This window comes from Calypte anna, chromosome 15 (assembly GCF_003957555.1).
Source record: "Calypte anna isolate BGI_N300 chromosome 15, bCalAnn1_v1.p, whole genome shotgun sequence".
Lineage (NCBI taxonomy): Eukaryota > Metazoa > Chordata > Aves > Apodiformes > Trochilidae > Calypte > Calypte anna.
Window position 1 is genome coordinate 13,673,074 of NC_044261.1, and position 25,833 is coordinate 13,698,906.

The 25,833-nt window shown below is 54.6% G+C and overlaps 1 protein-coding gene across 1 annotated transcript in view; it reads right to left on the reverse strand.

The window, feature by feature from the left end:
• The window catches only part of KSR2 (kinase suppressor of ras 2), a 77,414-nt gene that overhangs the window by 20,720 nt on the left and 30,861 nt on the right, over nucleotides 1-25,833 (reverse strand). The window contains exons 6-14 of the mRNA XM_030460580.1: nucleotides 18,846-18,915; nucleotides 18,158-18,241; nucleotides 14,908-14,975; nucleotides 13,189-13,313; nucleotides 12,234-12,402; nucleotides 9,806-9,847; nucleotides 9,415-9,481; nucleotides 7,783-7,831; nucleotides 6,850-7,217 (exon numbers count right to left, since the gene is read on the reverse strand). Of these exons, the coding sequence (XP_030316440.1) occupies nucleotides 6,850-7,217; nucleotides 7,783-7,831; nucleotides 9,415-9,481; nucleotides 9,806-9,847; nucleotides 12,234-12,402; nucleotides 13,189-13,313; nucleotides 14,908-14,975; nucleotides 18,158-18,241; nucleotides 18,846-18,915 (1,042 nt within the window). The remainder of the gene's footprint in view (nucleotides 1-6,849; nucleotides 7,218-7,782; nucleotides 7,832-9,414; nucleotides 9,482-9,805; nucleotides 9,848-12,233; nucleotides 12,403-13,188; nucleotides 13,314-14,907; nucleotides 14,976-18,157; nucleotides 18,242-18,845; nucleotides 18,916-25,833) is intronic.

Sequence of the window (25,833 nt, forward strand, 5' to 3'; positions counted from 1 at the left end):
CAGGAGGATTCTGGCACATGAGGATCCTCAGTGTTGAGGGTGCTCCAAAAAAATAAGGACCTGTGCTGAGGTTTCACTTGAGAGCTGGCACCAGCAGCAAGTTTTGGTGGGACCATCTCTGGGCACTTAAATCTCAAGGTTTGCCTTAAACACCCCCTAGTAAATCTCTAGTGAAGTGCTTCAGCTCTGAGCCCACCTGTGTTCAGAACTTTCCCCAAGAAATCATGGCCAAAATAGGAATATTATAGGAATATAATTCCTCCCCATCAGGGTGGGAAGACACCGAAATAGGTTGCCTAGGAAGGCTGTTGATGCCCATCCTTAAAAGTGTTGAAGGCCACAGGATGGATGAAGTCTTGTGCAAGGTGGTGGGGTGTGAGGGGGTTGGATCTTGATGATCTTTAAGGTCCCTTCCAACCCAAACCATTCTAGGACTCTATGGGATTTTGGAACACTTTTAAAACACAAAGGGGAACCTCCCCCTGCAGCATCCCCTACCAGAGGAGCCTGGCAAAGTGCTACCAAGGGGTGTGGGTACTACAACAAGTCAGAGCAGTTCTTGTTTCACCCCCAAACACCCTTGTAGAAGACCAGGCTGCTGCCTTTCCCCACCTTTGGGAGATCTGGATCTCCTCCCCGACTCCTCCTCCTCCACAAGCTACCAAAAGCCCTGCTGTCTCCAGGTGGAAGGTATAGATTGGTTTAATGTATGTATTAACACATGTATTGACTTCCCTGTGGTTGAGATTTATCCAACCTGATGGCCTCGCATCGATTGCCCAGGAGCATCTTCCCAGGGATCAATCCATCCTGGACCAGCCCGTGGCATCAAGTCAATACCTATTCATTCCATGATCTATGAGCTCCATTATTTTAACTCCTGGGAAAGGGAAAGCAGAGCTGAGAGCAGAGAAAAGGAGCCAGAGGCAAGGCAGGAGGTGATGTTTTGGCTCTCAAGGTGGGTGCTCAAAGGTGGGGCGTGTTGGGGGCTCCAAGGAGTGGGCTCCTTGCTCCCCAAATGAGTGGCAAGAAAAGGGACAAGCCCAAAAGGCATCTCAGAAATGCCTGGTTCTGGGATGTGTGGCTCCAACCTGGCATGGAGGAAAACGATGTGACAGCTCTGTGCCTCAGTTTCCCTCCTGTCAAGCAGGATTTAGAGCTCCTGCTTAACCCTTCAGGGTAGGAAAGAAAGTTGATGGGCACGTTTGGAAACTGCTGGGTTGCAGTGAGGAGGAAAAGCCCATTTGTTGCTTTTTAAAGCCCACATGGCCAATATTGGTCCCCAGAGAGAACACCAGGCCGGCTGCATTGAGCCCCCCCAGGGGGCAACCAAGCAGCCCCAACCTGCTGTGTCTCCAGTTCTGGGGCTCCTCCCTTTCTCTGTGTCCTCCCAAATCCCATTAAATCCCATTAAATCCCCTCTCAGCTCCCTAAGCATGAAGATTGCCCCAATCCTTCTCAGCTGAGTGGGACCACTGGAAATGTTGGGAGGTTTGGAAGAGCTGAGCTTGGCCCAGAGCTCCCTATGCCCACTGGGAAGAGGGGTCTGGGGATGGCAGAGGAGGAAAAGAGCAACCTCTACTTTCCACTTTGGGTATCTCAGGTGAGAAAAGGGCCTGGGTTTATGTTACTCCTTGGTGCTCACCTCCCCACCAGCTCCAAGGAAAGCCATGGGAGATGCTCCCTCTCCAGCAGGAATATTCCTCTGCTGAAAGGTACCTCTGACCAACTAATTCTCTTTATGTTGCCCTGCCATGGTCAAGCTTAATTCCTAGTGTCCTTCAGCATTCCCTTGGATCTTCCTGACCATAAATCATAGCAATCCTGAGCCAGGTGGGATCACCAACAGCACCCAAATTGGCTCCCTATAAATCCAGAGTCACTCTGGCATCACACCACAATAACAGAGGGGTCAAAACCTGGCCAGAAGCATCTCAGGGGGGCCAAAACAGGGCCAGAAGCATCTCAGGGCCCCAACCCCAGGGTCACTGCATGGGCTCCTACAGCCACGTTTGAGCTTTTAACTAAAAAACTAAGAAATCACCCTGGAAAAGCTGCACCAAATCCCCCCCCCCCACAGAACAGTTTCCCAGAAGGAACAACCAGAATCCTCAAACCTGGAGTTTCTGCACTCCAGCCCCTCCGTGGGTGGCTCCAGCCATTCAAACAGCATCAGAAAACTGTTCCACTTTGTCCTTTGAAGGACCTCCTGAGGTGGGTGAGGTTTAATGTCCCCTCCCCACGCTGCCACCGACAGGGACCAGGAGCTCCAAGGAGATGACGTGTGCTCCTCCAAGCCTGGCTTTGTCTCATTCAACACCACCTCAACTAACTTGGCATTTGCCTTTAGGCAGCACAAACTCTTTTTTTCCAGCCCTTTCATCTCCACCAGGCCCAGGACTTGGGAGGCTGCTTGGCACCATCCATCATGCTCACAGCACCAAGGCTGATGCTCACTCCTGCTCCTCCAGACTAATTAAGATGAATGTTAACTGTCCCCACTGCTCATTACCCAAGAAAAAATCTATTCCCTGGCTCTGATGGAAGTGCTCTTTGGAGTTCTCAGCTCCCATGGGCAAACAATGCTGAATTTCTTCTTTCCCAGCCCTGATGGAGGCATTAAGAGATGACTCAAGGATCACAGAATGGTTCAGGTTTGAAGGGACCTTTAAAAGTCACCTCGTCCAACATCCCTGCACTGAGCAGAGATGTCTTCACCCAGCCCAGGGTGCTCCAAGCCCCATCCAACCTTCAACACTGCCAGGGATGGGGCAGCCACAGCTTCTGGGGGAAACCTGGGCACCCAGGGCCTCAGCACCCTCACACCAAACAATTTCTCCCTCCCCAACATCTCCTCTCCATCTCCCCTCTTGCAGATGGAAACCCTTCCCCTCATCCCATCCCTCCCTGTCCTTGTCCCAAGTCCCTCCCCAGCTTTCCTGGAGCCCCTTCAGGCACTGGAAGCTGCTCTAAGGTCTCCCCATGGGATCCTTCTCTTCTCCAGGCTGAACACCCCCAACTCTCTCCCCCTGGCTCCAGAGCTGCTCCAGCCCTCCCAGCAGCTCCAGGGCCTCCTCTGGACTGGCTGCAACACCTCCCTCTCCTTCTGCTGATGGGGACCCCAGAGATGGACCCAGATTTACCCCAGAGGGAAGCAGAGGGGGACAATCCCCTCTCTGGCCTTGCTGCTCTCCCCCAAGTCCTTCTCTACAGGGCTGCTCTCCATCCATCCCTCCATCCATCCCTCCCTCCATCCATCCATCTCCCAGCCTGTACTGATACCTGGGACTGCCCCAGCCTGGTGCAGGACCTTGCACCTCAGAAGATTCACATGGTTCTACTTCTCCAGCTTGCCCAGGTCCCCCTAGATGCCATCCCATCTCTGAGGAGCAACCACGACACCAGTCAGCTTGGTGTCACCTACACACGTCGTGGGTGCCCTTGACCCCACGACATGGTTGATGAAGACACTGAACAATTCTGGTCCCCAACATCATGGTTAACAGCAAACCAGGACTTGAACCCAAACCCATCAACACACCACTGCCTCAGTTTCCCCTGCAACATCCCCAAGTGCTCACAGTCCTCCAGGGCTTTTGCACGTGGTGTTTGGAAGGGGAAATTTCTTGCCACTAATGAGATCATCCTTGATTAACACGAGTGGGCAGGAAGGAAAACGTAGGGATGTGGAGAAGTAAAAATAAACTTGTCTATAAATAACCCCCTCCAGCAGCAGCAGGAGGTGGCAAAGCCCCTTCCAGGGACAAGCAGCTGCTTCCAGCAGGCAAACAGAGATGTCTTTAACTGCTACAGGGAAGGGCTTGTTGGCTTGTGGCTTTTTTTCTTGGTGGGGAGAAAAAAAAAAAAGAAGTCCTCGAGCGACAGCCTCTGGGCAACCAGAAGAAAAGGGGCTTGTCCTGCACAGAGCCAGGCTGGCTACAGGGATGGGTGAGGGGAGGAAATTATTGAACACAAGAGGTAAATTTTTCTCCCTGAGGACAGTCAGACATTGGGATGGTCTCCCAGGGGAAGGGGTGGATTCTCCCACCTTGGAAATTTTTTTTGAAGTCTCAGCTTGACGGGTGCTGGGACATCTCAGTACTATCAGAAGGGTTGGAGCAGGTGATCTCTGAGGTCACTTCCGAGCTGAAATTCTGGGATGCTATGAAATGTGGGTAGCCTGGGTTTGCAGCTGTCATCTGCCCCCTTGGCAAAGTCCTGCCTAAAGTTATTCTCTTAAACCCATGGGGAGAACTTGAGGCCCTGCGGAAAAACCTCCTCTGTGTGGGGTCACCAGCTTCCCTCCTTCTCCCAGTGCCGCATCCTGGACCATTCCCAGTATCCTGGAACATTCCCAGTCCAGCTCACCCCATGCTGTCCTTTTCCCAGCCTCATTCCCTACAACACCAGAGGAGCAGATCCCATCTGTGCCAGACAGAAGAGTCGCCCCCAAGGCTGTTGTACCCCTTAGAAAAGACTTCTCTCTTCCAAGAGGCAAGACCAGAGAAGGAAACATATATGGGATGGTGACTTCCACATGATGAGAAGGTTTTTCCCTGTAAAGATGATCAGAGATGTCCTAAGAAGCCATCAAAAATATTCAACTAAGGAGAGACCACACAAGGATCTGGGAGAAAGCAGCATCCCTGCACCATCATCCTGGGAGATGCAGCCCTGGGCAAGCACCAGCAGAGAGGAGCCTTGAAGGGGAAGAAATTGTGTCTGGAAGTGAGCAGCCACACTCCCAGACTTCCCAAACATTCCTTGAGGCTGAGCTCTGAGCCCCATTCCAACATCCCCCTCAGTTTCCCAGCATCTTCATGGCCATCCCATGCCACCACCAGGCACAAGATGATTGCACCTCAATAATCTCAGAAAATCCCCAAAAAACCCCAGAAGAAACCCAAAACCAAACAAGTTTCCAGTTGCTATCCAAAAACTACTCTGATGTTGACTCCACTTCTGAAGCACACAGATCAAATCAGATCAGAAGCAGAGAGCAGGGGTTGCTTGGAGGGGTTGGGAGCAGAGGTTGTATTTAGAGTAATCTCCTAAAACTGTAGCTTTGACCTTAAAAAAGGGACTAGAGGCAGCTGGGAGGAGAAGCAGAGTGAGCAGCAGGCTGAGCAGACCTCCTGGGCATGCATCAAGCCCCAGCAGAGCACATATTTATTTTGTCAACCTGTCAAGAAATGGCCCCTGGGGGGTTCTGTGAAAAGGCACTGGAATGAACAAGACTCAGCCAAATGGAATGAAATAAATAAATATCCATTGCCCAGGTTTTGATAGGGGTGGAAAACTGAGGAAACCAGGGCTGCAAAGGGATCAGAGACTGGGTTGAGACGGAAGGGACCTTAAAGCCCCCCCAGTGCCACCCCTGCCATGGTCAGGGACACCTCCCCCAGCCCAGGGTACTCCAAGCCCCATCCAACCTTCAGCACTGCCAGGGATGGGGCAGCCACAGCTTCTCAGGGCATGCTCTAGGAGATCATGAATAATCTTGCAAGGTTTCCCATCTCCTCAGGAGCAAGGAGACCCTCATGGACAGGCTCTGGTCTCATGGAGGGCCATGTCTCCTTGCAAGCACCTGGTTTTCCTACCCTGGGTTGTTTCACAGACCATTGGACCTGACACTCGCATCCTGCTGAGCCTTCAGGCACCTGAGCTGTCCTCACAGCACTGAGTTATTCATGAGACCTGGTGTCCACACATGCCCAGCTACTTCCTGAGCCATGGCAGCACTCAGGAAAAGTCTAGACACCAACACCCATCTCAGGACCTGAGCAAAAACCAAAGCCAGAACAGAAGCTGCCCATCCCAGCAGGTTCCATCCCTCCTCCAAAAACAAATCCTTCCCTGGCTGAACAAAATAATTCCTGTTTCATAGAATTATACAATTTTCAGGCTTTGAAGGGACCTTTAAGCCCATCCAGACCCAACCCCCCTGCCATGGGCAGGGACACCTCCCACCAGCTCAGGTTGCTCAGAGCCCTCTCCAGCCTGGCCTTAAAAACTTCCAGGGATGGATGGGGCTTCCACCACCTCTCTGGGCAACCTGGGCCAGGGTCTCAGCACCCTCCTGGGGAAGAACTTCTTCCTCACATCCAACCTGAATCTCCCCTCCTCTGGTTTGAATCCATCCCCCCATGTCCTATCACTACAGACACCCCAAAAAGTCCCTCCCCAGCTTTCCTGTAGCCCCTTCAGACACTGGAAGGTCACAATGAGGTCTCCTGGGAGCCTTCTCCTCACCAGACTGAACAACCCCAACTCTCCCAGTCTGTGCCCATAGCAGAGCTGCTCCAGCCCTCCGAGCTTCTCTCCTACAGGGGATCAATCTGCCTGGCTTTTCTTTGATGGCTTTGCCGTCACCTTCACAGCCTCAATCACAACAAGTGAAGAACATCCCACCCCAGGGCAGGGAGGCACAGCCTGGGAACATTTGCCTGGCTATTCCCTGAAAGGGGGTTGGAGCCAGGGGAGGGTCAGCCTCTTCTCCAAGGAAGAGATCAGTAAGACAACAGGGCCTGGGCTTAAGAATTTTTTCCTAATATCCAGCTGAAGCTCTGCCAGGGGAGGTTCAGGTTGGATGTTAGGAAGAAATTCTTTCCAGAGAGGCTGATCAGACATTGGAATGGGCTGCCCAGTGGTGGATTCTCCATCCCTGGAGGTTTTTAAGAAGAGCCTGAATGTGGCATGGTCTGGGAACCACGGGGGGAGTGGATCAAGGGTTGGACTTGATGATCCCAGAGGGGTCCTTTCCAACCTGGATGATTCTGTGATTCTGTGAAGCTGGTTCAGAAAGTGAAAAAACCTGATTCCAGCCAAGGAGGAGGTGTCAGAACTGACCTGGTGATGATGGCCAGGTGTGGAGGGCTCATGCAGGCTCCCATGAAGAGTACCACGTTCTCATGCCGGGTCTGCCTGTAGGCCATCACCTCCCTCTTGAAAGCCTTCAGTTGGTCTTCGTTGTCCCTCTCGATGTCGATGAGGCGGATGGCCACCTCCCCGTGCCACCGGCCGTGGAAAACCTGCCCAAAACGACCCTTCCCAATCAGCTCCCCCATCTCCAGCTGCTCAAAAGGGATGTCCCACTCCTGGAGGAAGATGCTGGTCTGGCTGGCCTTGCGGGGGAAGTTGCGGGCGGAGAGGAGGGAGAGGTTCATCTCTTCAAAGTCATCCTCAGATTCCTGGGCTTCTTCAGGGACTTCTTCGTTCTGCGGGGGAGACAAAGGGAGGTGAGGAGAAGAAAAAAAAAAGGTGTCCAGGTTGTCCTCTTTGGACAACTCCTCCCCGAACCCACCTACTGCTCTCTCAGCCCCAGAGAAATCAGTGGGTATCTTCTGAAGGTGACTGGGTGGCCAAGCTTTCCTCAAAACCCAGTTCTGCAGGGTTAAGCCCAGGGGAAATGGAAGAGCACATCACCCCAGGACACATTTTTTTCACCCAAAAGGGTTGTCAGGGTGTCCAGGGTGTAGTCCCCATCCCTAGAGGGGTTTCCAAGCCCTGGAGATGTGGTGCTGAGGGACATGGGGCAGGGGTGGCTTTGGCAGTGCTGGAGGAAGGGTTGGACTCCAGGTTCTTAAAGGGTGGATCCATGCTCCACCACATCCCTCTCCTTGGGAACATGGATGTGTGGGCATGGATGGGCCTGGACATGAGTTCAGTGAGCAGCAGTTTCATGGTGCAGATGCTGAACTTCACCAACTCCTGTGAAATGTGCCCCAAGAGATAGAAGAAAGAAAAGCCCCTTGAGAAGAGGAGCAAGCCCAAGGACCTCACCTCTGAGGTGGGCTCCACTTCAATTTGAAGCAATGGGTTTCCTTCCAGGCTGGGAAAAGAAGAATTAGGGAATTATTGCTGGGTAAAAAAACAACAGGGAAGGGGGGATGGAGGGAGGGAGGGATGGGCAAACACTCCTGGGTGTTGAGTCCCACCTCCCACAGCATCACCCTGCATCAGGACCAGAGGGATCAAGGAGAAAAAGTACCAAGCTTCTGGTTTGGGAGAGCAGCCCCTTCCCCCCCAACCCTCCCCCACCATTGAGGACAGCTCTGGGGGTTCCCAGGAGAGGGGGGAGGATGGGCAATATTTAACTCTACATTCATCCATGTGAGATTTGGGGATGTGGAAGCAGATGACCAGGTCTCCATCCCATCACCACACGCCCTGGGAGGTGTCACCTCCCCACCAAGCTGGGGTAAGGGACGGATTCACACCCTTGCAGCTTTTGGGAGCAGCACTGGGATGTTCACCCACAGCATTTTAAGGTGGTCTCCAAGATCAGAGCCACCTCCCCAAGGAGCATCAAGCGTGGCTGCCAGAAGACAAGAAAAGAGGTTTTTCCAATTTTTTTTTTAAAAGGAGAGGCCTCCAGGACCCTCCCTGCAGTAAGAACACCCCAATTTATCTCAGTTCCCAGCCCCCAGGGTCAGGAGATTCTTTCTCTCTGCTTCCACAGCACTTCCCACCACCAGGGTCTCCCTGTTAAGAGGGAATGAGGGAATTCCGTGGGGAAGATCAGCTGGAGCATCTCAGGTGGCTTTGAGAATACGTTCAATACATTACTAATTATTATAATCAATAAGATGAAGATCCCTTCCCAATGGCAGCAAGGATCCCAGGAGCGGTGGAACACTCCCCAAACCACCCAGACAGGGTGGTCCTGTGCTTCCTACCCCTTTCCTTTTTAAATCCCAGGCATGGGGACCTGCGTGAAGGTGTGATTTGGACCCAAGATGCCAGGTCCTAATGCTAATTACATTCTGCATTTCACACCTCATTTTGGTGACACTTTTGTTGGACTTTTAAATCTTGCCAGAACCACCTTCAGTAGAACACCTCCCCATCCCTGGCAGTGCTGAAGGTTGGATGGGGCTTGGAGCACCCTGGGCTGTGGGAGGTGTCCCTGACCATGGCAGGGGTGGCACTGGATGAGTTTTTAGGTCCCTTCCCATCCAACCCAGTCTGGGGTTTGATGAAAACTACCTCAGAGCCTCAGGTTTTCTGCTTGTAATTTGGTAAAAGAACCATCACTTGGGATTTGGTGTCTTGTGGGGTTTTGCTTTGCACTGAAAGTCTCTTTTTTTTTTTTATTTTTTTTTTTTTTATTTCTTCTGACGGTGAAGTACCAGGTGGCCAGACTGCTGTGGGTTATAAATCCATCCCCCACCCTCTCCTGTCAGCCCTTCTCCTCTCCAAGACATCAGCAGGAGCTGGGAGCTGGGTCAGGGCAGCAGAAGCACCAAGCCCACCCATCCCAACCTCTCCCAAAGGCATCTCTGCACCCCAGGCTGGTCCTGCCAAGCCAAGGAGCACCCATGGGTGCTGAGAGGAGGCAGGATGTGGAGGGTGTGCTACCCAAGGAGGGGAAGGTGGCCAGGACGAGGAAGAGGAAAAAGTGGAGGCACTCACATGGGGTTGGAGTTGACGGGGTGGAGGACAACCTGTGGGGCTCGGGTTGGTGTCTCAGGGACCACATCTGGGGAGAGAAGAGCTGGGTGAGAGCAGGGCTAGGAGGCACCCAGAGGGGAATTAAATCCAACTGGAAAAACCCCCTTCATCCCCAGGTCCAGATCAGCCTTAACTGGGTGCCACCCAGGGCCACCCCATCCTAGGCAGGCCATGGTCCTGACAAAATATATTGGGTTTTAGGAGAAATCCCACCCCAGCACAACCTCTCCACACACATCCAGGGCTAGCAGAGCTCTTGAACACCCAGTCAACTAAGGGTGACAGGGACAGAACCTGCTGCTCTCCCAGGGGAGCACTCAGAGTTACCAGAGATTCCTTCCAAGAGACTCACCTGGGAAAATGAACTGCTGCTTGCATTTGTAGTAATGGGGTGCTGGAAGAGAAAGAAGGGAGGTAAAACACTGCCCTGCAAAACCAGAAGCTGCAGGGACCCCATGAAACACTAGCCCCAGGGCCAGGTCTCCACCTCCATCACTCCACGGGATGTCACCCACCATGGTGTGTAGGTTGCTCAGGCCCCCAAATAGTCAGGCTTTAACTACCTGGCTGGATTAGAACTTCATTTTATCACCATCAGCTGCTGCTCCCTCTCAGTAATCAGTATTTGGAGAGTCCTGATGTCACCTACAGAGCCAACACAGCACTGCTCTGGGTGGTGGCACCCTCTCTGTCACCCTGTCCCTGATGTCACTCAGGGTGGGCAGGTTGTGGGTATGAAGCAAGATGGAGCTGCTGAGACTACCAGAGCTTGGCACCAGTTCAGAAGCCATTTTCTCCTTGAGCTTCAAGACTTTAAGGTTGTCCCTCAGCTTCTTCTCCCTACCTTGAAGACTGAGCCCCAGCTCTGCAGTGAGACCTGAGCACCCCTGAGCTGAGATCAAAGCAGACTGGAAGGTAATTCTGGCAAAAAGAGGTCATGGGGTTCCCATTTCCAAGCTCAAATCCTAATCCCCAAGATAACCATCTTGATGAGGTGAACCAGGGAGAAACTTCCCCTGTGGGAAGATGAAAGCACAGTGAAGTCCTGCTTGGTGGCAGATCAGCTCCTGCTTGCCACAGGGCTCTGCTCATCCTTGGCCCTGGACCAGGGACCCTGGTTGGGGTCTGATCCTGCTCTGCTCCATCCCTGCTGGTTGGGGAAGCAGGCCAGGAGCTCCCCAGATGATGGGGTTTCTGCTTTCACCACCACCAAATCACATCTGTGATTTGGGACCCTCTGTCCCTTCCCTACAGAGCCAAACAGGGTCCAGCACTTGCCCAGAGAGTGGTTTGGGGATGTTCCATCACTGGTGAGACATCAGGATGCTTCAGCTCTGGCTTGGACCACCACGAGCTCAGCAGAGAGCCCCATGCCCTTGGCTGCAGCCATGCTGTGGACCATCCTCCCAGCTCCTGGAGGCTCCAGGGACAGGGCTGGGTCAAATCCTGACCGAGGGAATGGGAGAGGGAGCTGAATCCCTCCTTGATGAACAGGTCATGATGCTCCTGGGAGTGCTCAGGGCTTCCTCACATCTCCTCCGGTGTCTTCCTACAGCATCCCACAGCTTCTCCAGACACAGGACACAGCTTTGGCTGGTGGGTCTTTGGGGTTTTCTGAATTTCCAGGTTTTGGAAATATTTGCTACCGTGAAGGATCTGTCACTTCCCCCCTCACCTCCCTCCTCCTCCTCCTCCTCCCCAGCTGAAGGCTTGTCAAGATGGCAAGGAGGCATCACCATGGCACAGCAGGACAGGAGAACACAAAGGTGCCATCTGGTTCCTCTGGAGAAGCAATCCTGACCCTCTTGCCTACCAGATCAAAACCTGGGGGCTTGGGATCTGGGAAGGACCCGATCCCCTGGCTGCTGCCCCATCAAAAAGGACCAAAGAGGGATCACCAGCCCTGGGGAATCTTGGAGATGGGTCAGGACCATGGCTCCTCCTCCTGTACCCTCACCAATCCCTTTTGGGGAGCAGCAGGTGGGGGGCTGAAGGCAGCTGAGATGTTCCACACTGCCAGGAGTGATGCTGAGCTGTTCTCCTCTTGGAAAGGATCTTCCCTGGAGCAGCAGCCCTGCCCCAAGGACACCCATCTCCAAGGACAGGGAGAGGCTTCAGCACATCCTGAAGGATACTCCAAGGGGAACTGTTTTCGGCCATGTAATGTAACTCCTGGTCCTGCAGCCACCATGACCAAATTGCTTCTTCCATCCTCCCTGACATGACTGAGCTCCAGGAGCAGATGGGTCCCAGGCACACAGACAAGACTCGGTGGGAGAAGCTTCACCAGATACCTCCAGCATCACCTGCTGCCCACTGTCACACCCCATGCCTGCTGCCAGCATGCTTATTGGGGGCCCATCACCCCAAAAACACCGTGAAGTCACACTTGTAGAGGGGTAAGACCAATGCAGTGGGCACACCCCATGGAGAAGGCAAACCTGGGGAAGTTTTTTGTAGCCTCAAGAGCAGCAGGTTGCCCACTGAGGCTGTGCTGGCTCCATCCTTGGAGGTCTTGAAGACCAAAGTGGATCAAAACCCTGAGCCCTGACCCTACTTCAAGCAGGAGGTTTAACTGGAGCCTCCCAAGCTCCCTCCCAAGCTCCCTCCCAACCTGAATTATCCCCAATTCCTCTGTGCTTCCAATTTTTCCCCTTCCTGCTGTGACATCCAAGTGGCAGGAGCAGATCTTTACCCTGAGGGCAGCCCCCGGGGGCCACCAGCCCCTCTGATGGGGCAGATGAGGAAATGAGGAACCCCTGGGGAACTCAGCAGAGTACCTGGCAGGTTGAACTGCTTCTGCTGGCGAGGGCACTGTGGGGAGGGGTGCAGGGGAGACGGGGGAGTCGCGCTGGGGGGCAGCGGTGGGGCCGGCGAGGAAGGGGTGGAGGAGGTGGTGGAGGAAGGGTTGCTGCTGGAGTCTGGCTGGTAGGGCACTGGGATGTGGTCCTGGGGGGATGGAGAGAAGAAGAAAGAAGCTGGTGAGAGCCAGGCTGGAGGGTGCCACCTCAAGGTGCCCCACAGTCACCCCAGGTGACAAGTGAGACCTACACAGGTTGTCCCAACCTCCCCCCCCCCCCAGAAGCTCTAGAAACCAACCAGAGTCCCAGCCTGATCTTTCCCAAAGCTGTTCCACACCAGAACTGAGGCTCCAGTGATCACCCAGTGCCACCCTTGCCATGGGCAGGGACCCCTCCCCCAGCCCAGGGGGCTCCAAGCCTCATCCAACCTTCAACACTGCCAGGGATGGGGCAGCCACAGCTTCTGGGGGCAACTTGGGCACCCAGGGGCTCAGCACCTTCACACCAAACAATTGCTTCCCAAGATCCCCTCTCCATCTCTCCTCTTGCAGCTGGAAACCCTTCCCCCTCACCCCATCCCTCCAGGCCCTTGTCCCAAGTCCCTCCCCAGCTTCCCTGCAGGTGGCTGCAACCCATGCTGAGGAACCCAAGAGCAGAGAGGTTTGCAGCTTCCTGCCTCATGCTCACCCTTGCTCTTCTCCTTGGCTTAGTACCACTCCAGGGCACTCCTTTTTTTTTCATTTAAACCCTCAAGTAGGTCTCTGGGCAGCTCCTACCCCCCCACTGACACCCACATTGATCCCAGAACAGGATATGCTCTTGGGAGACCCCTGGAGATGCCCTCAAGGCTTGGTCCCCTCCTCTCCTGGAACACAAGAGCAGGGCATGGCCCCTTTTTGCTGTTCAAATCTTTCTTTTAGGAATCCCCTCCCACCTTGTTGAGTTTGTTGGTTTTGGGGAGTGTCTGGCTGACGTGGAGGTCGGAATACCGGGGGGGTTTCCTCAAGGGGTTGTTGATATCACAGGGCACCGACTCTGTCCGGACCAACCTCGCTGGATTCAGAAGGGAGAGGGGGGGTAAAAAAGGGGAAAAAGGGATGGACAGGATGGGGAGAGAGACAGAGAGACATCAAAGCTTTGCAGGAGAACCTGGGCTCAATCCTATGCTTGCCAATGGCTCTTCAAAGCCATCCCCTGAGGCTCCTCCAGATCCTGCCCTGGGATGGCAGCCAGCCCTTGGGCTACCCCCAGCTACAGCCAAACCCCACCTGGGGACATAGAGAAGGGCTTCTAGCCCAGGGCTGCAAGTTGGGGAGGTTCAGCAGCCACTGTGGCCACCCTGTGAGCTGGGGAGGTCAACCAGCATCAGGAGGAGGCACCATTCTCATCCTCACCACAGCGTTGCAGGGGTAGGGGGAGGGAAGCAGCCAGCCTGAAGCATCCTGATTAATTTATTTTTGGGGGGGAAAGCCATTCTTGGAGCCCGGGGGGGACTCAGGAGTGGGCTGGCTGGAGGGCAAAGGCATTGATAACTTCTTTTTTTTTGAGGGGGGCTATTTCACTAAGGCCACCCCGAAGCCACACTGAGCTGAAACACACGATGGGTGGCTCCAACTCTTCCAACATCACAAACCATAAAGTCCTGCCCAAAACCCTGGAGCCCCTGGCAGCACAGGAAGCTGCTTGCCCTGGCCTCCTTCTCAGGGCTTGCAGCAGCTGAGAGCATGATGGGGGGGGGGGGGGGGGAGTTACTTCAACCTCTTCCACCCAAATTTGCTGCAAGGAAGGGCACAGAGAGCTGCAAAGCTGCCCCCTCCCCTTTCTTCTGAGGTGCCACCACCCCAAAACAGTTCCCCATGCTTAAGCAGATGAGGGTGGCTTTTTTTGGTGGTCATTAAGACAAAGCAAGAGCTTGAAGAGCTCAAAAAATAAAAATAAAAAAATTCAAGGCAAGGATCATTGGAAAGGTTTCCCTTAGGTGGTCACAGTCCTCTGGCCGCCGAGGCCAAAAATTATCTGGAAGAAAAGAGGTGGGAAGCCATTCCTGCCGTCCTGCTGCAAAGTTCTCCCCCTTCCTCTGTGGATCTGGGGCTCTCCGGGATCAAAACAGCTCCAAAAAAAAAAAAAAAAAAAAGCACCACGAGCATCCACACCATGGCCCCCGGGCGGGGGTGACCCCCTCCCCATCCCCGTGCAACCCCAGGGATGGGGTGGGGGGCGTAGGAAGGGGGAGGGGAAGATTTCAGGGAATCCAACCCTAAACTCTGGACGGTACCGAAAGGCTAAAACCTGGTTGCACTTACCCCGGGCGGTGGGGAATCTGAAAAGAAAAGGAGGCGGGGGAAGGGTGGGTGGAAGTGGTTTGCAATGCAAATCTGCCTCGCCCCGCACGGGTCGTCTCCCTACAAGCGGAAAAAAGGGGGATGGGTAACATCTCCACGGAAAAAAAAAGGGAGGTTGGTAACATCTCCACCCGAGCGGTTCGGTTCGGGTCGGGTCGGGTCGGGAGCCTCCGTCCCAGCGGCCGCCAGCGAGGCTCCGGCTCCCGAATCGCCCCGAGGGGGGTGTGGGGGAAGGGGGAAGGCTGGATGGAAAGTTGGACCTGGGGGAAAATGGAGCCGAGGGTGGGAGAAAGGAGAAGAAATGGCCTTACCTCCGCGGTGGATGATGAGGAGGTGACACGGAGGGGCCTCTTTGGTGCATTTGTTGTGGCACTTGAGCCTGGCGGGGAGCAGAGGGAATCAACAACAACAAAATACAAAGGTGAGAAGGGAGGGAGAAGCAAAGACAGGGTGGGGAAGGGACCTTAAAGAGCATCCAGCTCCAACCCTCCTGCCATGGGAAGGGACACCAGCCAATGCTGGGGGTAAAACCCATCTGCTGGCATCCCCCACAGCTCCTGCAGATAATTCTGGGGGTAACCCCCTTGGGTGGGCACCAAAAGCACAGCCAAGGGGGGCAGTGAGCAGGGAACCTGCTGGGATCTGAGCCACAGTCCTGGGCTCAGCAGAGCTCAGCATCCTCCCCAAGGACCTTGCTCCCATCCCTGGCAGGCACAGCCCCCTCCAGCCCCTCTCTGGGGTGGTTTTCACCCCATTTCATGTCTCCTGAGCATGAACACCTCCCACCAAGCCCCATCCAACCTTCAACACTGCCAGGGATGGGGCAGCCACAGCTTCTGGTGGAAACCTGGGTAACCAGGAGCTCAGCACCCTCACACCAAACAATTGCTTCCCAAGATCTCTCCATCTCCCCTCTTGCAGCTGGAAACCCTTCCCCCTCATCCCATCCCTCCCTGTCCTTGTCCCAAGTCCCTCCCCAGCTTCCCTGGAGCCCCTTCAGGCACTGGAAGCTGCTCTAAGGTCTCCCCATGGGATCCTTCTCTTCTCCAGCCTGAACAACTGCCCCAATTCCCAAGTGCTGGGGGCACAGGGATATGAAGCCACCCAGGATGCACATCCCAGAGCACCCTCAACAAATGTGAGTCCTGATGTGTCCTGGGGAGAGTCTTACACTAATCAGACCCCAAACAGGGGGGCTGCCCAGCTCCCCCCCTTTTTCCAATGGCTGTGAGGGACCATACACCCAGCAGCCAGTTTGAGGATGCCCGAAATTGTTACCTTTGCCAACCTCAGTGGAATAAAATCAGCAGATACCCATAGCTGGGGGTAAAAAAACCTTTCTCCCCTCCCTCCATCCACCCCTAAAGCTGCTTTCGACTTAATGAAATTTGGGGGGCAGCCGAGGGGGAGGAAACAGCTGCCCTGGCCCCCCTCTTGATGAATCTCAGCCATTGTCCCCTCCCTCTTAATTTTATTGAGAGGACATTTAACAAAAATAATGAGAGCATTTATAGCAAAATGTTGAATATTCTGTGCCTGGTTTCACAGAACCCAGCAAGGAGCCTAGGGAGGGTTTCACCCCTGGGTCATGCACAGAGGCATCAGCATCCCAAAATGCTCCTGTTCCTTCTTTATGAGGGATGGAAATGATTCCCCAGGCTCAGCAGAGCAGGGAGAGCCACTGGGGAAAAAGTGAAGAGGAGGAAAAGGATTTAAAAGGAGAAAAAAAAAAAGGGGGGGGGGGGAAGAATGGGGGGAAAAAAACCCCAAAACATCAGCAGCTCCAAGCCAATGAGCTGGGTAATGAAAATTCAGGAGCTCTCTGTGTTAGGTTTTATTATCAAGCTGTTCCTAGAGGGAAAGGCAAGAGATTAATTTGGGTTTCAAGGCTTGGGAGGATTTGGGGGGGAAGGAGGGAGGAAGGGGTTTGTTTGGTTTACCTCCTCATTCCCCTCCTATTTCTGGGGAAAGTTACAGCAAAGCTGGGGAACCTCAGTTGTGTTCACCTTTAACAACCTGGGAATTTATTTCCTCTTTCTGGAGTGACTACAGGCAGCAGGAGTCAGACAGAGCTGGGACTGGTCCCACCATCCCTCTCTTCATGGGGACCAGCCCCAAGCAGGGCTTGCGAAGCCTCCAGCACCTCAAGCACTGAGATCAGGAGAAATCCCCACCCTCAAATAGATAAATATTGCCTAACAGGACTTCCAAAACCCCTCCAGCAGCTGCAGAATATCCAGGCATTTGTTGTCCTGCTTTAAATCCCAATTTGCTACCCCATCAGCTTTTAATCAGCCACGACTGCTCTCACTTGGCTAACCCAGTTACCTGGAGAGGATGAGAGGATTCCCAGCACTCAGCCCTAACAAAAAAGGCAGCTGTAGCTCCAGAAGCAGCTTCCCTAAGCTCTGCTGGCTGCATGATCCTGTCTCAGAGCTGATTTCACAGCAGTAAGAGTGGCCCCAGCCTCTGCTTCACTCCCTTTTTCAAGCCCTGCCCTATGTTTCAGGTGGCCCTTTCTCCCTGGCATCTCAAGTTTTATGGCAAGCTTGGGTGGGTTTGGCTCCTCGGGGTCATGAAACTGCCAGGAAACAAAGGGCCCCAAGACTTGCTGATGTGAAAAAGATAAAATAGAGGAGATAGCACCCAATGCTGAGGGTAAAACCATCTGCTGGCATCCCCACAGCTCCTGCAGATAATTCTGGGGGTAACCCCCTTGGGTGGGCACCAAAAGCACAGCCAAGGGGGGGCAGTGAGCAGGGAACCTGCTGGGGATTTGAGCCACAGTCCTGGGCTCAGCAGAGCTCAGCATCCTCCCCAAGGACCTTGCTCCATCCTTGGCAGGCACAGCCCCCTCCAGCCCTCTCTGGGGTGGTTTCACCCCATTTCATGTCTCCTGAGCAGGGACACCTCCCACCAAGCCCCATCCAACCTTCAACACTGCCAGGGATGGGGCAGCCACACGCTTTTTGGGGGCAACCTGGGTAACCAGGAGCTCAGCACCCTCACACCAAACAATTTCTCCCTCCCCAACATCTCCTCTCCATCTCCCCTCTTGCAGCTGGAAACCCTTCCCCCTCATCCCATCCCTCCCTGTCCTTGTCCCAAGTCCCTCCCCAGCTTCCCTGGAGCCCCTTCAGGCACTGGAAGCTGCTCTAAGGTCTCCCCATGGGATCCTTCTCTTCTCCAGCCTGAACACCCCCAACTCTCTCCCCCTGGCTCCAGAGCTGCTCCAGCCCTCCCAGCAGCTCCAGGGCCTCCTCTGGACTGGCTCCAACACCTCCCTTTCCTGCTGCTGCTGCATCAGATCAGAGCCACTGCCTTGGGGTGAGCAGAGCCCACATCTCAGCACCCTCCCCAAAACCCCTGCTCCCACTCCGGGCAGGCACAGCCCACCAGAGCCCCAATTCAGGGTGTTCTTCACCCAAGTTTGTGTCTCATTAAAGCTTTCTGCAAGGATGAGAGGCTGGTTGCCTCCCCACACCACCCCCAAGCCCCTGCTGGGCTCCAGCACCCAAACCTTCATTGTGCCCTTTGCACAACACACCCCGCTCCACCTACTTGCAGTTTTTGCATTTTAAGCCAAACAACATTCCTTTCCCACAGACGGTGCAAGTCTGAGACATCCAGTACTTGGTGGAAAACCTGGGGAGAAAAAGACCGGAAATTGGCCAGGGGGAGCCCAGGCTGTGCACCCCATCCCTGCTCCTGCAGGAGCATCCCCCACCCCTGATTTATCTTGTCCTTGTTGCCTTCAGACACTGCTGCAGGTTCTAAGGCCCCTTCCTACAGACACCAAAGCCCAAATCTGAACCTTCCTTAGGGCACAACCTGCTCCAAAGGGCACCTGAGCTGGTCAGGATGAGCATTAGCCACCAGCTCCTTGGCTGTGGCCACTCCAGGCTGTAGCCAGAGGCCCCAAAACACCTCCCTGGCGTGTCAACCCAAATTTCCAGCCTTTGGGAGAAGCCTCAACAACCAGCAACCCCAGGGCTGTTTCCAGTCCTTCTTGGGGTAGATATGGAAGGGCAATAACCCAGGGGTGGGAAAGTGGCTGCAGGTTGGTAGGGTCAGGGCTAACACCCAGCAACTGCCCCCAAATCCCAACCAAAATGGAACTTAAAGGGGCTCCTAGGACAGCGTGGGAGATGGGGAATGGCCCTCAGCCCCCTGCCCGAGGTGGAAAGGAGAGGAGGGATGATGCTGATCCCCTGGGAAGGCTGACTGGAAGGTTCCAGGTTTGGTGTACCTGTGTTTGATTGAGTTGCCCAAATCTCGACGGGGGATCTGCGGGGACCAGCGAGGCACTGAGAGAGTGTCTGCAGGGAGAGAGACAGGGAAAACCATCAAGGCTCAAGTTTTGGGGGATGCAGACAGAAAAAAGAAAAGGATTTGCCTAATATATCCTCTCACAGCATCCTGCTGGGCTCCATTCCTGCAAAGGAAGATGGGAATGGGGGTGTTTTGGTGTTCTAACCCCCTACCAACAACTGCTGGAAAAGCAAGAGGGGAATGGAGGGGGTGGTCCTACCCCCCCACACCCTCTCAATAACAGCCCCCAGTTTGGGGTAGGGAGAGGCCAAACCAGAAAGGGAAAATGAAGCTGAAATGATAGCTGCATCATTTATTAAGAAGACATCAGTGCTGGTGGTTAGGGCTGAACAAAAAGCCACGTGCCAGCCACCTGGAAAGCAGCTTGAATATTCAGTGTTTGGATGCAAAGAGAAGAACAGAGTCAAAAGCTGCCTCAGCAGCCTCCTTGGAAGGGAAAAAGGAGGGAATAAAGGGCAACGGGACCTTGGCTGGGGAGGGAGAAAGAGGGAAGCTGATGAATGCAGGCAGATAATCAGCAGTGCTGGCCCCAGCCAGGGCACAGACCCTCCTCCTCCTCCTGCCCAGCAGGATGCTCAGCCCCAGGGATCCAAAGGTTGGATTTCCCTCGTGAAAGATTTCCAATCTTCCTATTTTTCCAATACCAAGAGGTTTCCCCAGCAGGGAACACTCCAGCAAATCCCTCACTAAATAGACCTCGAGCAGCATCCCTCTGCCTGGGGAGTCCCACTGTTTGCTCTAATATCCTGGTTTAATGTTGTGGGTGGTTTCTTTGTGCTTCCTTCCTGAAGGTTGTATTTCCACACTGCTTCCCAGCCTGGCTGCTCACCAGCTTGGGAAAATCCCTGGGAGAATCCAAAACCTCACCCCATCTCCAGCAGCCCCTGTCCCCAGCACCCCTCAGGCACCTCTAGTTAATCAGAGGGTGAAGGAGCTGCTGCCCCAGCCCCACACGGGCTGCCTCACACCAAGATTTTTGACCCAGATCTTTCACCAGCCCTTGGGACAACCCAACCACAGCTCCCAGCCCAGCATCCCTCCTGCTGTCCCACCATCTACCACCTCCCAGGGATGTCCCCAAGCCCCGGAGATGCTGCTCTGAGAAGCAGGACCACTCTCCCTCCCTAAACATCATTTTCTCACCCCACTGCACAAACTCCCCCTCGTTCCACACCACTCCTGGATGAACTCAACACCCCAGCTCCTCTCCAGAAATCCAATTAAAACTTCCACTTTCTCAGCCCCGATTTATTTCCACCAACTTTCAACTGGCCTCAATTAAATCCTGCCATCCACACACACTCAGACAATGACACCCAAGCCTTTTAATTCCTTTCTAAATGTGCCCACTGCAAAGAAATGTATTAAAGTGTATCAGGGATTGTTGTCAGCTCCCAGCTGAAATGCGAGGGACGTGATTCACAGCTGATTATCCTCATCAGAGCCAGGGGAAGGATGGAGGAGGGGGTTGTGTTAGAGCTGCTGTTTGCAGGAGGGAAAAAGCAGCCAAGGGGGCAGGGGAAGGCACTCCAGGGCTGTGGGGCATCATCCCAAGGGGTTTTGGGGGGTGGTTGAAGTCAAGCGGTGCTTCTCCCCTTTCTCTGTGCCAGGAGGAAAAGCTGCTTCTCACCGGGTGCTACAAAACCCCAGTGATGCTCCTGGGTGCAGCAAGGTCCTGCCCTCCCCAGCACAGGGGGAACGTTCTCATCAAAATCCCCAAAATTGACATAATTAAGAGAAAAAAGGAAAAAAAAAAAAGAAAAAAAAAAAGAAGGCTGGTGGCTACAGCAGTCTCAGTGCTGCAGCAGAGCCAGGCTTGGGCACTGGAACCCCAGGACAGAGCTGAGCTGGACCTGAGGGACTGTGGCACTGGGATGAGGTGACCCTGGTGAGCTCTGAAAAGTGACAGCCAGCTGCCACCCATGTCCTCCCCCGAGTCACTGCTGCCTCCTGACCTCCTCTGCCTGCCTGTCACTCATTACTTACATGTCTAGCACTGGCAAGCTTCAAAATCAAGAGCTCCTTTAGCCATAATTCCCCTGGCACGAACCTGTGAAGGTAGATTTAGGATTTTCCACCCCACATTGTCCTCCTCCCAGGTAGGATTTAATGAACTGGGTAGTAACAGCCCAGAGAAGGGTGGAGATGGGAACCACCAAGCAGCCCAATGGAGACCCTCTGGTAAAGCACCCACCCCTTTCTCAAACTGGTTTAGGTGGGAAGGGACCTTAAAGCCCCCCCAGTGCCAACCCTGCCATGGTCAGGGACATCTCCCACAGCCCAGGGTGCTCCAAGCCCCATCCAACCTTCAACACTGCCAGGGATGGGGCAGCCACAGCTTCTGGGGCAACCTGGGCACCCAGGGGCTCAGCACCCTCACACCAAACAATTTCTCCCTCCCCAACATCTCCTCTTCATCTCCCCTCTCCCAGCTGGAAACCCTTCCCCTCATCCCATCCCTCCCTGTCCTTGTCCCAAGTCCCTCCCCAGCTTTCCTGGAGCCCCTTCAGGCACTGGAAGCTGCTCTAAGGTCTCCCCATGGGATCCTTCTCTTCTCCAGCCTGAACACCCCCAACTCTCTCCCCCTGGCTCCAGAGCTGCTCCAGCCCTCCCAGCAGCTCCAGGGCCTCCTCTGGACTGGCTCCAACACCTCCCTCTCCTTCTGCTGATGGGGACCCCAGAGATGGACCCAGAGTTACCCCAGAGGGGAGCAGAGGGGGACAATCCCCTCCCTGGCCCTGCTGCTCACACGGTGGGGATGCAGCCCAGGACTTGGGGGGTTTCTGGGCTGCCAACTCACATTGTTTCCCATCACCCCACATCCCAATTCCCCAACACGGTGCCACCCCTGATGCCAGCCAACAGATCCACCCTGTTAGAGCAGCACAGACCCCACCATCCAGGGGATAACCCCCCACCCCAAAACCCCCCAAGACAGTGGTCCCAGCTCCCTCTCCCCATGGCACAGCTCATCCTTGGGTCACCAGCGGAGGTGACAACCACCTCCGGCGTGGCTCTGACAGGTGACAGGGGAGCAGAGCCCCGCTGCCCACCCCTGCAGTGGTGACAGGCAGCTGTGACAGCCACCACCGCTCCCTGAGTGGCACCCGTGTCCCTCGGAGGTGACGGGGACTGGGATGCTGCCTGGGCCGTGACGCCCTCCTGGCCCCTGCTGCCATCTCCAGGGCTTCCCGGTGCTTTCCGGCTGTCGGGGAGGATGTTCCCCCTTTTCCTCTCCATCCTGAACATCTCCTGCATGGTGAGGAGCAGCCAGAGCTCTCCCTTTTCCCCCTCACTTTCACTGATTTTGGGTCTCAGCCTCCCCTGGGGCAGCAGGAGGGCAGTGATGCCACCACTTCCCCCCAGTCCACCAGGAGCATCACCTGGGATGGCTGCCGGGACAAACTGCGCCCACGGGGACCTTCTCTGGGCACAAATTCCTCCTCCCTCTCCTGGCACCTTCCCAGCTGCTGAGGGAACCGGTGTGAATGTGTTATCAATCATGGTGACAACCTGAGAGCCACAAACCTCCTCCTCCTCTCCTTACAACAAACAGCAGCAAGCAATGTCCTCATTAGGAATGGGATGGAGCAAATCGATGGAAGTCAACTTGGAAAGAATCCCAGGATGAATCACTGTGATGCCAAGGAACAGCCAGGAGACTTTGCACCTGGCTGCTGATGGCCTCCAGACCTCCAGATACACCAGGAACCCACCCAAACACCCCTAGTGCCACCCCTAGGGAAAGAATGGGGATGGGGATGCTGGGGAGGGAGGATGCTGGGGAGGGAGGATGATGGGGATGAGGATGATGGGGAGGGAGGATGATGGGGAGGGAGGGTGATGGGGAGGGAGGGTGATGGGGAGGGAGGGTGATGGGGAGGGAGGGTGATGGGGAGGGAGGGTGATGGGGATGAGGATGATGGGGATGAAGATGATGGGGATGAAGATGATGGGAGGGAGGGTGATGGGGAGGGAGGGTGATGGGGAGGGAGGGTGATGGGGAGGGAGGGTGATGGGGAGGGAGGGTGATGGGGATGAGGATGATGGGGATGAAGATGATGGGGATGAAGATGATGGGGATGAAGGGTGATGGGGAGGAAGGGTGATGGGAGGGAGGGTGATGGGGAGGGAGGGTGATGGGGAGGGAGGGTGATGGGGAGGGGAGGGGTGATGGGAGGGAGGATGATGGGGAGGGAGGATGATGGGGAGGGAGGATGATGGGGAGGGAGGATGATGGGGAGGGAGGATGATGGGGAGGGAGGATGATGGGGATGAGGATGATGGAAGGGAGGGTGATGGGAGGGAGGGTGATGGGAAGGGAGGGTGATGGGAGGGAGGGTGATGGGAGGGTGATGGGGAGGGTGATGGGGAGGGTGATGGGGAGGGTGATGGGGAGGGTGATGGGGAGGGTGATGGGGAGGGTGATGGGGAGGGGGGATCACAGTGTCTCCATTTAGTGGTCACGGTGAACCAAAAACCAGAGGACAAAGTTGTTCTGTCACCCTCCCTTCACCCCTCCCGAGGGAAGATCAGTAAGGGATGAATGAAGGGAGACTGAAAGATTGGAAATTCAAACTGGAAGAGGTGTCCTACAATAGGGAAAGGCCAGGAGCACATGAGAGGAACAAATATACAAAAATATCTACAAATCGATCCCAATCCTGCTCTGGATGTGTCTCAGGGTCCCCCTCGGTAGGACTGAGATGGGAAAGGGGTCCTGGGCTCTTCCCAGTACCCGATGGATGCGGATTCTGCAGAGCACAAGGGGAGCTGATCCCACCAGCAGGAAAGTCGGCAGCAGGAAGGGGTGGGATGGGAGCATCATGTCCTCCTGGCTGTGCCCAGGGCATGGCAGGAAATGGGACCTCGGACCCTCTCTGTACCGACCCCTCCCTCTGGGTCATCAAAACGACAGCAAAAGATGAGCTTGGCCCCTCAAAGTGTAACAGAACCACAGAATCCTTCTGGCTGAGGGAGAATCATCCAAGTCCAACCATGAACCCAACTCTGCCCAGCCCAGCACTAACCCCTGTCCCTCAGCACCACATCTCCAGGGCTCTGAAATCCCTCCAGGGATGGGGATTCAGCCCCCTCCCCAGGCAGTGTTTCATCACCCTGACACTGAAGAAGTTTCTCCTCAGCTCCAACCTAAACCTCCCCTGGGCAACTTGAGGCCAAAAGTTCCTCTTGTCCCATCCCTTGTTCCTTGGGAGCAGAGCCCGACCCCCCCTGGCTCCAACCTCCTGGGCTTCTTCTCTGGACACTCTCCAGCCCCTGATTGAGCCCCTTCTGCTCCTGAGGGTCTCAGAACTGAACCCAGGATTGGGAGTGCAGCCTCCCCAGCACAGGGGATGATCCCTGCCCTGCTCCTGGTGGCCACACCAGTGCTGCCACAAGACACCTCAGTCCTCTCTCTGGTCACTTTTAGGGCCAAAATAAGATCCCCGAGTAGCTCATCTGCAGCCATGACATCTGTGTGTGTGTGTGGATGATCCAGCAAGTGGGAAGGGAAGCTCAGGGCTTGCCAAGGGGATCACTCAAGGCAGCTGAACAAATCCCATCTCAAAGCAACATCAGGGCTCTGGTGGGTACTTGATCACCAGGAGCAACCAAATGGACTAAGATAAAGTCCTGGATGGAGGCAGACAAACCATCTTCTGTCTGGGTTACATCAGAGTTCAAGGGCACCCCAAAAAGTCCTCATTTCTGCCTCCCCCTCCGAGGGAAAAAATCTTGATTCCAACCCAAAATCCAGGACGATCCTGGCCCTGCCTGAAGGGGAATTTGTCCAGCCCAGGGGGCTGCAGGACAACGGGGTCCTCCCTCAGCTCACTCATCCTCCTACCCCGTGGCTGTGGAAAATCTCTTCCCATCAGGACAAACCAAGTGTTAAAAAGACTGAGGAGCATCCAGACCCGGGGTGATGAGGGCCAGAGGTGACAATGATGGGAACGTTGCTCCTGCCCCAAACATCTGTTGCAAAGAGATGAGCCAGAGACAGAAAGGACTCACCAGGGCCATCTCCTGCAGCTCGACCCAACAAGAAGAGCATTTTGGGGGGTTTCGGGGCTTAAGGAGGAAATTCCACTCTAATCCAGCCCATACCAGAATCTGTTGTGATCATGGAATGTTAGGGGTAGGAAGGGACATATAGAAATCATCGAGTCCAACCCCTGAGATGATTTCACAAGAAAAGAAAAAGGGATTTTTTCCATTTTAAAAGCTGAAATCATAGGGACATTGTGGAGAAGTTGGCTGGCAAGGTGCATGGGCCCCAAGGGTGTGGGTGGGGACAGGGAGGTCCTTGAGATGTGGGGTGGGCTCCCATGGTGAGCCTCATGTGTGGGGAAACCATGGCAAATGGTGGCACCCCAGGAGATGGGACAAGGTGGGACTCCCAATCCATGAGCCGAGCTTCTCATGGGACATATAAGTCCTGGTACTTTGGACCAGAACAGCATCAAGAAAGCTGGGGAGGGACTTCATACAGAGGCAGGGAGTGATGGGATGAGGGGGAATGTAAGGAAGTTCTTGATGACCCTTCCACAATCCTGAAGAGCAGTTGATTGGTATAAAGAGAGAAAGGAGAAGGAGAAAGAAAAGATAAAGAGAAGGAAATAAACAGCAGGCTGCTCCTGCCTGGCCCTGGCCAGCAGTCATGCCATGCCCAGGGGTGAGTTGGTCCACCCCAACCCATCAGGTCCCAGCACCAGCATCTCCTGGAAGAGGTCAGAGCACCCCAAGTTACTGCAATACTGCAGAAATCAGCAGTGGTTGGAGATGGACATATATGTGCAGACACAGATAACTCAGCTTCCAGGCTTGTGTTTATCCAGAAGCACCCACATCTCTCTAAACACTCCAGCTTGCACTCCCAGAAACACTGTGCAACCCTCAACCCA